General features: G+C 37.2%; 1 protein-coding gene across 1 annotated transcript; it reads right to left on the minus strand.

Moving 5' to 3' along the window:
- Window positions 1-3,313: 3,313 nt before the first annotated feature.
- Window positions 3,314-13,439, minus strand: LOC106092384 (transcription factor grauzone). Its single transcript, XM_013259229.2, has 4 exons — window positions 13,158-13,439; window positions 7,209-8,821; window positions 3,818-4,199; window positions 3,314-3,736 (listed from the first exon to the last, which is right to left on the minus strand). The coding sequence occupies exons 1-4, from the start codon at window positions 13,278-13,280 to the stop codon at window positions 3,503-3,505; spliced, it is 2,352 nt and encodes a 783-aa protein (XP_013114683.2). The 5' UTR covers window positions 13,281-13,439; the 3' UTR covers window positions 3,314-3,502.
- Between the last annotated feature and the right edge of the window lie 659 nt (window positions 13,440-14,098).

Consider the following 14,098-nt stretch of genomic DNA (forward strand, 5'->3'; position numbering starts at 1 on the left):
CAACTATAGTTGCGTTGCCTGGAGATAAAACCTTAAAAAAAAATTGGTTTAAAATTGGAAATTTTTGTTATTGGGTTGCCCAAAAAGTAATTGCGGATTTTACATCAAGCTTTGAACAGATTTGAAACATACTAAACACATTAGTTGGAAGTCATGACAAAACGCCTCATACAAAATTTCAATCGTATTAGAATTGCGCCCTCTAGAAGCTCAAGAAGTCAAGATCCAGGATCGGTTTATATGGCAGCTATACCAAAACGTGGACCGATATAGCCCATTTATTCCTAGCCTAGCTTTATTATTTCGCATGGCGAAACAATTAAAGGTGGTCTCATTTGTACAACAACCATAAATCATATGGTGCAATCCGCCATCTTGTCATCAAGCTGATCGACGTTTCGCCAACACACACAAAGAAATTAGTGTGCATGTGGGTATACGTGTGCGTACATGAGCAGAGAATATGCGAGAAAGAAGATAACAACAAAGAGAACGCAAAAGAAAAACCTGTCATCTTAATACCGTCAAACCAGGCTTGCTGCTAACAGCTGTTCGCGTGAGACCACAATTTTATACTAAATGAGGGAATTTATTTTTTCTATTCCGACATTTAAGAACGAAATCGTAACTATTTCTGTACGGCGTGTCGGATGAATGTTTTGTTTGGTTCCGACATAAAATTTCCCATCAGAATTTTCCTGGAATTTTGCTCTAACATCGGTTCGATATGACGGTAAAGGAATGCACTAAATTTTTCGTAGTTTCCTCCCTTATTTTTTGTCATTCTTCTATAAGTGCCTGCTTAAGTTCGGACTTATTGGAAATGGGCCGTCTTTTTACAAGTCTATTCAGTTCCTCCCACAAATGCTCAATGGGGTTGAAGTGTGGAGATTGCGGAGGATATGCCAGAACATGTGCGATATTCATTATTTTTGCCACATACGCACATCATGAGCAGAATTTTTAGGGTCATTGTCCTGTTGAAATGTAAATGTCCTCCGTAAATTCAGTTTATCCGGGCATTTTTTTTTACATTTTCCTTTAAAATATTTAAATATACTGTTTTTTCCATAATACCATCTGTGAAGACCAGCTCACCGACCCCCGCAGACGACATGCAACCCCATACCATAACTCCTCCTCCACCGTGTTTGACTCTAGGTGCAAGACTTTTTTTCATATTTCATATTGGGCTTTCTTCATACAATAGAGCGGAAAAATTTGTACTGACTCTCATCCGAGAATTGCACTTGGTCCCAGAAGCTGTTCTGTCGGCTCACATATTCTCTTGCGTAGGCTAGGCGCTTCTTCTGCTTTTTTAAGGAAATAAGCGGCTTACGTCTAGCAACTCGGGGACTGTAATCGGCCTCATGGAGCACTCTTCTGATCGTCATGGGATGAATTTTCTTTCCAGTCTCCTCTTGAACTACAACTGTTAATTGTGTTGATGTTTTTTGGGATCTTTTTGAATTTCTCGCACTATCTTTTGACGCTCCCAGTCACTTAAAACTCGGAGACGCCCAGAGCGTTTTGCGTTTTGTAAATTTGATTCTCTTTCGAAACTTTTGATGATGCTTCGAATTGTGAAACGACTTCTCTCCATCATTTGACCGATCTCAGCAAATGATTTTCCTTGCCTGTGAAGGTGCATTATAATTTTTCGCTCAGATACAGTCGTTTCTTTTTGTTTTGGGGCCATTTTTTGTATTTTCTGCATTTTTTTTTTTTTTTTTTGGACTTTAATCGAAATGGCAGAGTACGACTCTATATGCCAGGTTGTACTTCCGAAGTTGGTGTCCCCACCAACTGTAAATTAAAACACGTGTATTAAAAATACTGAATTAAAACCAATGTACAGTTATAACTGTACTGTGTATAACGATGACTAAGCATCGAATCCCGAAGCGTCCGCTTCAGACGAATTCTAAATGCAAAGTGATTTTCTGCATTTAATTTAATTCTTTTAACAAAAAACTTAGATTAACGGTAAAATAACACGGTAGATAATTTGAGGAACCAATTTCAACCAACAAAGCAACACGGTAGACAATTCTAGGAAACAATATTTTTGCAAAAAGAGTTGCCAACTGGCAAAAATTCGGAAAAAATATAGCAGAACATGTTAATGTGCCAATTCTTTTGTGCGATGAATTTCAACCAACAAAGCAACACGGTAGACAATTCTAGGAAACAATATTTTTGCAAAAAGAGTTGCCAACTGGCAAAAATTCGGAAAAAATATAGCAGAACATGTTAATGTGCCAATTCTTTTGTGCGATGAAATCCTGTTATTCTTTTGTTAAATAAAATTTTGGAAAAAAAATTTCTGCATTAGTTAAGTATTACCATGGGTTCTTTCGGAAAAATATTTGTTTTTTGAATAGACTGGGAGAGATGGGGCTGAAAAATAGCGGTCATGTTAAAATGCCATTTTTTGTATTTTCTGCATTTTTTTTTTTTTTTTTTGGACTTTAATCGAAATGGCAGAGTACGACTCTATATGCCAGGTTGTACTTCCGAAGTTGGTGTCCCCACCAACTGTAAATTAAAACACGTGTATTAAAAATACTGAATTAAAACCAATGTACAGTTATAACTGTACTGTGTATAACGATGACTAAGCATCGAATCCCGAAGCGTCCGCTTCAGACGAATTCTAAATGCAAAGTGATTTTCTGCATTTAATTTAATTCTTTTAACAAAAAACTTAGATTAACGGTAAAATAACACGGTAGATAATTTGAGGAACCAATTTCAACCAACAAAGCAACACGGTAGACAATTCTAGGAAACAATATTTTTGCAAAAAGAGTTGCCAACTGGCAAAAATTCGGAAAAAATATAGCAGAACATGTTAATGTGCCAATTCTTTTGTGCGATGAATTTCAACCAACAAAGCAACACGGTAGACAATTCTAGGAAACAATATTTTTGCAAAAAGAGTTGCCAACTGGCAAAAATTCGGAAAAAATATAGCAGAACATGTTAATGTGCCAATTCTTTTGTGCGATGAAATCCTGTTATTCTTTTGTTAAATAAAATTTTGGAAAAAAAATTTCTGCATTAGTTAAGTATTACCATGGGTTCTTTCGGAAAAATATTTGTTTTTTGAATAGACTGGGAGAGATGGGGCTGAAAAATAGCGGTCATGTTAAAAATTGATGGTTGTGCCAATACTTATGTGTGACAGTGCACTTGAGAATAGTTGGGGTAAACCCTCTACTTGCTTTTAATTGAAGGCCTTCAAACTATTCTACACTGTTTGTTGGATCTAAAGACAAGCTATTAGAAATCTTGAATACATATGTTGCAGTTATGTTTTCTTATACTTAGCTGGTATGTATTTATTATTGTTTAGCATATGTGATATCTCACACCATTGAGTACACTCGAAGAACACCACTTTTCTTTTAAGAAAAGATTCTATAAATAAACATCGTATTGATTCTAAAGAATCCACCACAGCGAATAATTTATTAACACATTCTTCAATGTGCATGTACTATGTAGGAAGCTGCTCATTGTCGTCAATGGTTGGTTGCAATTCCAATGGCAAAGTACATGGATGTATGTGATCTGGTGGCACCTTGCCCGAATATTTTGCCCGACGATCCTCTAGCCATTCCAATGGATGATCTTTTTTGCGATGTTTGTGCATATTGGCATTTGAGTTAAATTTCAAGGGACAATAAGGGCATTTATAAAGGGGATCTTTTGTATGAGTAGCCATGTGCTCCTGCAAAGAAAATAAAAACTATTATTCTCAGTTTTTTACTCAAAAGATATTTTGGAAGAAAATTGTTAAAATAGTATTTACCCTTAATGAGGAACGTCTTTTGAAATCTTTACGGCACATAGTACATTTAAAATTTCGACCGGTTTCATGTTTATATCGCACATGCCTACGCAGCGTCATCAAACTATTCATTATTTTCGGACATAAATGGCATTTGTATTCTACTACGCCTCCTAAAGGATGTTTGGACATTTTATGCCGCCTCAGGGCACTTTTACCCGTCACCCTATAACCGCATATATCACAGCTATAAGTGCTTAAAGTCAAACCTTTGTGGGTCAACATGTGTCGCTCGAAAACATCGCGACTACGAATTTTTCTGCCACATATATCACAGACTTTAATATACTTAGCCAAGTGCACTGCTCGAACATGATTATGGAGAAGAGTTTCGGAACCATATCTGAAAAAAAAAAATTGTTAAATAAATGTAAAGACTAAAAAACTTCAAAAATTTAATTTTGATACAAATTTCGAGAAACTCAATTTTTAATGAAAAATAGCTAGACTGGACCTGGGTTCGCTGCAGCTTCTTTAAATTGCTAACACCTTTTATTTGAGCCCTATATTGCAATAAATTGTATATTTTCTCATGAAGGAGCAGGGCAAACTTCTCACATGTCAATGAGTGCTGTCCGATTCAAGTCTAAGCTCAATGAGTCTTCTTTTTATAGCCGAGTCCGAACGGCATGCCGCAATACGACACTTTTGGGAATAAGTTTTTACATGACATAGTACCCCACAAATGTCGCCAGCATTAGGAGGAGATAACCGCCGCTGTAAACCCAGGTTTCGAACCCAGCCGTTTAGCGACGTAGGCGGCCATGCCAAGATATATTCATTTACAGTTAGTGGTAGTTGCCCAACACCAAAATATTGGGTGCACTATCTGTCAAAATTAGTGATTAGTGCAACTCTGATTGAGTTGAAATTTCAAACGAAAATGACATATGTACAAGCAGGTTAGTGCGCAAATATTTGCTAAATGTAAATAATTTTCTAAATGCAAATAATATGCTCTAAGTGGTTATACTTTGGTTTTAACTGGTTTTTTCAAACCGTTGAAATGGTGGGCTTTTCAAACCGAATAAATTACCGATTTTTCAGACCGGTGAAATGACCGTTTTTTTAAATAAGTGAAATGACCAATTCCAAATTATTTGTCCCTAGGTAATATGGATAGTCAGGGTACCAGCCACTGGTCACTGAAAACCGGTGAAATCACTAGTTTGGGATCGGTTCAAAGTTCTGCAGGGTAACTATAATGCACACACACAATCAAAACTCGTTGAACGGTATAATTGCGGTACAATACCTGGTAAACATGTCATGCATATTGCCATGGTTGGTGTCCCTCCTGTTTGGAAGGTGTTTGCAGATTACTATAAGAGTTCAAACAAAATTCACTTAAAGGGGGAGGGTCTGCGCCCTTTAGACATCGACAAATTGAGGAACCCAATTTACGGACAAAACCATTTTAACCCATCTGTTAAAATGGCAAGCGGTTTAGCCGTTATAACATACAAAGCCTAATGGTAACACAAAGTGATAAGTCATATGACAAATACATAAAATCTGATAGCACTTTAGACATAGATTGATTTTTATATAAAAAATTTCGACAGATATTATTCGGCTTAAGATGGAGAGTAGGTTTTTAATGGGGCAAAAAGAGACACAGGCCACTTGTGAGGCATCTAGCTTGCCAAACTTGATTTTAAGTACCCTAGCACGTCTAGATGTCTAAGATCGCCCAGAGATAGTGGGATTACTAATGAATTGGCATTATACAGCCAGTAGAATTTTGGCGAAAGTAACGTCTACAAAATCTGCGCCGTGTGCAGGGGTTACGCCTTGCCAAACGTTTCAATCGGTCGGACCTGATGAAATCTCCTTAGCATGACCGAACCAGGCGAGACTTCAAGCCTCTATCAGTAATCAAGGGAGCTTTTAACAACCTTGAGTTAGGATCGATTATTACCACTTCCAACTTAGTGCAAAGGTTAGCATGTCCGCCTATGACGCTGAACGCCTGGGTTCGAATCCTGGCGAGACCATTAGAAAACATTTTCAGCGGTGGTTTTCTCTTCCTAATGCTGGCAACATTTGTGAGGTACTATGCCATGTAAAACTTCTCTCCAAAGAGGTTTCGCACTATGGCACGCCGTTCGGACTTGGCTATAAAAAGGAGACCCCTTGTCATTGAGCTTAATCTTGAATCGGACTGCACTCATTGATATGTGAGAGATTTGCCCCTGTTCCTTAGTGGAATGTTCATGGGCAAAATTTGCAATTTGCCCAAATATGCAGCAGTATTATCAACTTCAACTTAAGAGATAGTAAGGTCAGAAGGTTTATACCGGAACGAGATGTGTTCTCGCACATTTACGTCTCATTAATTGTATATACGGACGATATCGTGCTATTAGTCCAAAACAAATTTCTGCCATTCATAAGTGAGGTTTTTGACTGTCGATATGGGAATGGATTGGGGACGAATCCAAGAAAGAGGTTTCGTCTCGCCCTTTAAGGGAACTTTTGTATACACGGATAGGTATAAATTGGATAGGGGCACTGGCGCAGGAGTCTTGAATGAATTTCTTGGAATCAGGAATCATATAGCCTTATAGACGGGTGCAGCATCTTTCAGGGGAAGGTTTTCTGGGGTTTCACTGGGGACTATGTCGATGCGGAAGCTACGGGCCGAATCGAATTGTCATGTATAAAGTCAGGCGGTGTTGAAGGCTCTTACGTCGTTCCCTATGAGACTAGTTAAAAGATGCAAAGAGCTTCTTCGAACAATAGGATAGGTTGTCAGGTACTGCAGGGTCCCGGCCGATCAAAGGGTGGTGGGAAACGAGATGGCCAGGAATGGAACGCCGATTGGTGCAAAACGTGCTACCGTATCAATGGGCCCCCCTTTGTGCTACCTTCTTTAGAGTGGACGACTTGTACGATGACTGGTTTAGTGAGGCATGGTTAGTGTATCTGTATCCCTATTTGTGTTTGTCCGTCTTCTTTTTATATTCTACACAATGGGCCTGAGGTCACTCGGGCATAATTTCTGGAATTTAGATTCCCGTCCCTGATCGGGGTCAATCTGCAGTGTCAAATACCTGGCCCTAGTCCTTTATTCGAAATTATTCTAGAGAAGGAATGCAGAGTAAGGCTAACCACTATGCGCCATCTATTCTTGCAGGAGGATTTTCGGTTAAAATGAAGAGTTAGCCCAAAGGTGATACCGTTGGGCGGGCTCCAAGATGGAGACCGGTCCGGGATTGGGATTCTATTCAAATACACTTGATATGTATCAGTAAAATATGTGACATTACGATAGCCTCAGTCGAAATCTAGGGTAGGGATCTATCTACCTACCCTTGCCTATATGGTATCAAAATTTCTTTTCACTTACTTTTTTCCACAGTTATCACAGCGATATTTTCTCTCCTCCTCCGATAGATGTATCATTTTATGATTCTTTAGAACGTTGCTCGAGGCAAAAGATCTGCCACATATATCGCAGGTATGCTTGGCAAATTTCTTTTCATGTACATGACGTTGGTGTAGGTCTAAGGTACGTCGATTTGACATAACCTTGTCGCAATATTTACACGTAAACTCACTGGGCTGACAATGCCATCGAATGTGTTCCACCAATGGGCTGCGGCGCATAAATTTCTTATTGCAGCATAGGACATAGGCTTGCTTTTTATGCATAGCCTTGAAATGTTTGCGAAGTTCACTGAAGGTTTTCACCTCCTCGTGGCATAGATCGCAAATAATTTTAAAATTTTTTGCCAAAAAATCGTCATATTCATGGGTGCTCAAACGCACTTTGCACTTATCCAAAGCAGATAAAATTTCGGGGTCGCTTGGGTTATCGGAATTCGAGTCTGCTCGATATTGCAGAGTATCATCTACAGGCATTTCAAGATCCTTTGGAAATTCTGTTTTTGTTTCATTGTTTTTAGTTTTGGAACGTGTATTGTAGCATACTGATACCTTAGGGGTATCCAATTTATTTGGTTCTGAAGATTTTGGTAAGGGAGTTTCATGTGACTGATTGCCTTCTGTGGATGTATCCTTACAATGTTTTGTTGTAACACTTTGCTCCATTATTGGCTTATTTTCATTATTGCTTCGAACTTTATCGTTTGGGGAATTTAACGCCAAATCATTTGTAAAATCGGTTGCTTTACGTTCAACCTCCTTGTTGTTGGTATTCAAAATATTAAACCTCTTGTGTTTTGATTCTTCTACGTTTTCTAAAGTTTGCTTTGCTGCTATCGTTATTCTGGGAATTTTTCGAATTTTGGTAAATAGAGGTCTCTTCAATGGATCCTTTAGCCTTTTTCTGGGTTTTTCTCCATCAATTATGGGCTCTTCATCGTTAGCTCCAGAGCTCATAGAATCAACAGTGCTGTGTTCAATGACATTTTTACAAAGAGGTAGCTCCATATCTCTATTAGGCTCACATGAATGGGTTTGGACTATTTCAGATAGGTTTTCAGCGGTTACCTTATGGATTTCATTTATTTCTGGGCAATTACTATCTTCAACTTCTCTACTGGGTAGAATGTTTTTGTCCAATAATGTATTAGCTTGTTGAATACCCACATTCTCATTTTTTCTATTTTCTTTGGTAGATTGTATCCCTCCATGGAGATGTTCTTCAGTTTGCCCAACACCACTGGGCGATCCATTCAGGGGTCTTAGAGTCATCAAGTTATCTGGTAGTGTTATGTATTGATTTTCTGATTCAGAATGTTGTTGCGTTGTTAACACATTATTGAGATCTTCTAAATTAATAAAAATATCCAATCCTTTGATACTTTTTGCTAAATTCTTATTAGCCGCTTCTTCATTAGGTATCATTTCGGGTTGTAGATGCAAAGGGGAGTTCATTGCGTTCATTGTAAGTGTCAAATCAACATGAGCTTCTTCTATTCGTATATAGAAATTGTGAAACTCTTTCAGAACAAACCAGCATGCGGAACATATCCATGAGTGGGAATGTATAGTTTCCTTTAAAAATAAGAAAGACGTTAAGTTCGGCCGGGCCGAACTTTGGATACCCACCACCTCGGGTATATATGTAAACCACATTTCATCAAAATCCGGTGAAAATTGCATACCTTATGTCCCATAGCAGTTATATCGAAATATGATCCGAGTTGGACCAAATACTAATAAGAACAAGTCATTGTTTAATTGTGTATAGCAAAATATTGGTCTTTTTAGTAGCAATATCCAAAAATAACCCGATCTGAACCATATACAACATGGATGTCGAAAAGCCTAACATGAGTCAATGTGTCAAATTTCAGTTAAATCGGATTATAAATGCGCCTTTTTTGGGGCCAAGACTTTAAATCGAGATATTGTCCAAATCTGGATTGATCTGAGTGAAATTGAAGAAGGATGTCGAAGGGCCTAAAACAACTCACTGTCCCAAATTGCGGCGAGTTCGGACAATAAATGCGCCTTTTATGGGCTCAAAACCTAACCGAGAGATCGGTCTATATAGCAGCTGTGCCATAATGCAGAAGTATGTCAAGGGGCTTAACTTAACTCACTGTCCCAAATTTCGACGACATCGGACAATAAATGCGCTTTTTATGGACCTAAGAGCCTAAATCGGCGGATCGGTCTATATGACAGCTATATCCAAATCTGGACCGATCTAAGCCAAATTGATGTCGAAGGGCCTAACAAAACTCACTGTCCCAAATTTCAGCGAAATCGTATAATAAATGTGGCTTTTATGAGCCCAGGACCATAAATCGAGAGATCGGTCTATATGACAGCTATATTCAAATCTAAACCGATCTGGGCCAAATTGGACAAGAATGTCGAGTGGCCTAACGCAACTCAGTATCCCAAATTTCAGCAAAATCGGACATTAAATGTGGCTTTTATAAGCCTAAGACCTTAAATCGGCCGACTCGATCTTCCGATATAGAGTATTGAGTTCATATACGAAGCATTTTTCATCCGAGTTTAATGAACTTTGGCACAGTGAGTTTTGATAAACCTCCACCTCTCTTTGTTAAATATTGTCCAGATCAGCCAATAATTGGATATAGCTGCCATATAGACCGATCTCCAGATATAGGGTATTGAGCCCCTAGGGTATTGAGCCTGGATATTTACCCGGTAGAAACCCATCTCTAAAAATCGGTTTAAAGTTTTTGAAACTATACGGAACACACAATTAAAGTAAACAAGGAAGAGCGTGCTAAGTTCTCGAGTCAAGTTCTATGCGCGGTATCTCTTTTAAGGCAAACAAAGAATATTGAATAAGAACTGTTATGCTAAGTCATTGTGTAATATTTCAGTTCATTCAGATAAGAATTGCGCCTTGTAGGGGCTCAAGCAGCAAAATCGGGAGATAGGTTTAAATGGGAGCTGTATCAAGCTATTGATCGATTAAGACCATATTAGACATATTATGTTGAAGGTCATGAGAGAAGCCGTTGTACAAAATTTCTGGCAAATCGAATGAGAATTGCGCCCACTAGAGGCTCAAGAAATCAAGATCCCAGATCGGTTTATATGGCAGCTATATCAGGTTATGTACCGATTTGCGCCATACTTTGTACAGTTACAGTCATAACAAAAAAAAAAAACCACATGCAAAATTTCAGCCAAATCTGATGAGAACTGCGCGCTCTTTTGGCTCAAGAAGTCAAGATCCAAGATCGATTTATATGACAGCTGTAACAGATTATAAACCGATTTGAATCATACTTAACACAGTTGTAGTAAGTGATACCAAAACACTACGTGCAAAATTTCAGTCAAATTGGACATGAATTGCGCCCTCTAGAGGCTCAAGAAGTCAAGACCCAAGATCGGTTTATATGGCAGCTATATCAAAACATAGCCCGATTTGGCCCATTTACAATCCCAACCGACCTACACTATTAAAAAGTATTTGTGCAAAATTTCAAGCGGCTAGCTTGAAAGTAAGCGTCCTTTGGACAGAGAGACGATAGGACAGACGGACGGACATGGCTAGGTCGACTTAAAATGACATGACTATCAAGAATATATTGTATATACTTTATGGGGTCTCAGACGCATATTTCGAGGTGTTACAAACAGAATGACGAAATTAGTATACCCCCATCCTATAGTGGAGGGTATAAAAATAAACACAACTAAAAAATAAACAATTCATTGATCGCACTGGTATAGTCCTCAATTAAGTTTTTTTTTATACCCTTCACCATAGAATGGGGGTATGCTAATTTCGTCATTCTGTTTGTACCTACTCGAAATATTCGTCTGAGACCCCATAAAGTATGTATATTCTTGATCGTCGTCACATTTTATGTCGATCTAGCCATGTCCGTCCGTCCATCCGTCTGTCTGTCGAAAGCACGCTAACTTTCGAAGAAGTAAAGCTAGCCGCTTGAAATTTTGCACAAATACTTCTTATTAGTGTATATCGGTTCGGATTGTAAATGGGCCATATCGGTCAATGTTTGAAATAGCTGCCAAATAAACCGATCTTGGGTCTTGACTTTGTGAGTTTCTAGACGGCGCAATTCTTATCCGATTGGAATGAAATTTTGCACGACGTGTTTTGTCCAACAACTGTGCCAAGTATGATTCAAATCGGTCCATTACCTGATATAGCTGTCATATAAACCGATATGGGGTCTTGACTTCTTGACCCTCTAGAGGGCGCAATTCTTATCCGATTTGACTGAAATTTTGTACGTAGTATTTTGTTATGATATCCAATAACTGTGCCAATTATGTTTCAAATGGGCCAATAACCTGATATAGCTACCATATAAACCGATCTTGGGTCTTGACTTCTTAAGTCTCTAGAGTGCGCAATTCTTATCCGATTGGAATGAAATTTTGCACGACGTATTTTGTTATGATATCCAACAGCTGTGCCAAGTATGGTTCAAATCGGTCCATAATCTAATATAGCTGCCATATAAATCGATCTTGGGTCTTGACTTCTTGAGCCTCTAGAGTGCGCAATTCTTATCCGATTTGAAAGAATTTTTGCACGAAGTATTTTGTTATGATATCCAACAACTGTGCCAAGTATAGCTCAAATCGGTTCATAACCTGATATAGCTGCCATATAAACAGATCTGGGGACTTGACTTCTTGAGCTTCTAGAGGGCGCAATTCCTATCTGATTTGGCTGAAAATTTGCATGACGTATTTTATTCTTACTTTCAACAACTATGTCAAATAAGGTTCAAATCGGTCATTAACCTGATATAGCTGTCATATAAACCGATCATGGGTCTTGACTTCTTGAGCTTCTAAAGGGCGAAATTCCTATCCGATTTGGCTGAAATTTTGCACGACGTATTTTATTCGTACCTTCAACAACTGTGTCAAATAAGGTTCAAATCGGTTCATAGCCTGATATAGCTGCCATATAAACCGATCTTGGATCTTGACTTCTTGAGCCTCTAGAGGTCGCAATTACTATCCGATTTGCCTGAAATTTTGTACGACGTATCCTCTCATGACCATCAACATACGTGTTTATTATGATCTGAATCGGTCTATAGCCTGATACAGCTCCCATATAAATCGATCTCTCTGTTGTACTTCTTGAGCCCCCAAAGGGCGCAATTTTTATTCGAATTGGCTGACATTTTACACAGGTCTCCAACATATTATTTGTGGTCCAAACCGGACCATATTTTGATATCGCTCTAATAGCAGAGCAAATCTTTGCTTATATCCTTTTTTTGCCTAAGAGATGCCGGGAAAAGAACTCGACAAATGCGATCCATGGTGGAGGGTATATAAGATTCGGCCCGGCCGAACTTAGCAAGCTTTTACTTGTTTTTAAAATAATAGTTTTTGTATGAGTAATAATTTTTTCCCGCTCTGCTGCCGAACTAGACAATATTTTAAAGATTAAATACCAAAAGAAAAACATTTTTGAAAAATAGTTGATAAGATCTCTCCCATTTTGCTAAGATGGGTAGATTGTTTACATTTTCATAACAGAAATTCATTCGAATGTTCACAGTTGAATGACAAAATCGACACAAAGCTACATCATCTTGTTCGACTCATGAAATGGATTGTGTTCAATCTATTATACAATAGGGCATTATCTTTAGTTTAATAATTAAACGAAAATTTTACTGCATATCATGTAGACGCTTTGGTTTTTATTTCGCTCATTTAAATGGGCCTAATTTCGATACTGTTTTTCCGATAATATATATTGTGGTACAAACAAAAACACAAAACGAACGATGTAAATATGCCATTGCAAACATGTGTGTTTTTCACTTCATACGAGTGGGTATATAATTTTCACTTTTTTTTCAAAATTTTTTTCTCTTTTTTCACCAACACTTACTATTGGCCAAAAATGTTGTTCTATCACTTGTTCAATATTCTCTACATGCCATATTTCTGATGCAACATAAATGCATTCGACAGTTTCGTGCCGTAATTCCAAGCATAACAAACACATATCCATTATTGGAATATTTTTTCCGTACAATTTTTCATTTTATAATTTCAATACGTCGTAGTCAATGTTATTTTAGTTGAATAGTTGAAAAACAAAAAAATTTTCCGTAAACACTCTGATGCCACCTCCAAAGTCTTTGCGCTTAGAACACCGAATGAATGAACATTTTCCTCTCTTCACGGTATATTTTACAGTAGCAGCGCAGCAGCGGAGTACGTATGCTCACAAGAGAGGGCACAACTGCAGAACAGAACATATGCTGTTAACGGTATTTAATGAAAAAGCAGAGTTGTTAAAAATTAATGAAATCCTAGGTCGATCGTTTCAATATTTTTTAAATTAATCAAAATTCTTACAGAAATAAAATGTTGATACATTTATTATAGCAATAAAATTTTGACAAAATTTTCTATAGAAATAAAATTTTGACAAAATTTTCTATAGAAATAAAATTTTGACAAAATTTTCTATAGAAATAAAATTTTGACAAAATTTTCTATAGAAATAAAATTTTGACAAAATTTTCTATAGAAATAAAATTTTGACAAAATTTTCTATAGAAATAAAATTTTGACAAAATTTTCTATAGAAATAAAATTTTGACAAAATTTTCTATAGAAATAAAATTTTGACAAAATTTTCTATAGAAATAAAAAAATTGACAAAATCTTCTATAGAAAAAAATTTTCTATAGAAATAAAATTTTGACAAAATTTTCTATAGAAATAAAATTTTGACAAAATTTTCTATAGAAATAAAATTTTGACAAAATTTTCTATAGAAATAAAATTTTGACAAAATTTTCTATAGAAATAAAATTTTGA

This window comes from Stomoxys calcitrans, chromosome 5, assembly GCF_963082655.1.
Source record: "Stomoxys calcitrans chromosome 5, idStoCalc2.1, whole genome shotgun sequence".
Lineage (NCBI taxonomy): Eukaryota > Metazoa > Arthropoda > Insecta > Diptera > Muscidae > Stomoxys > Stomoxys calcitrans.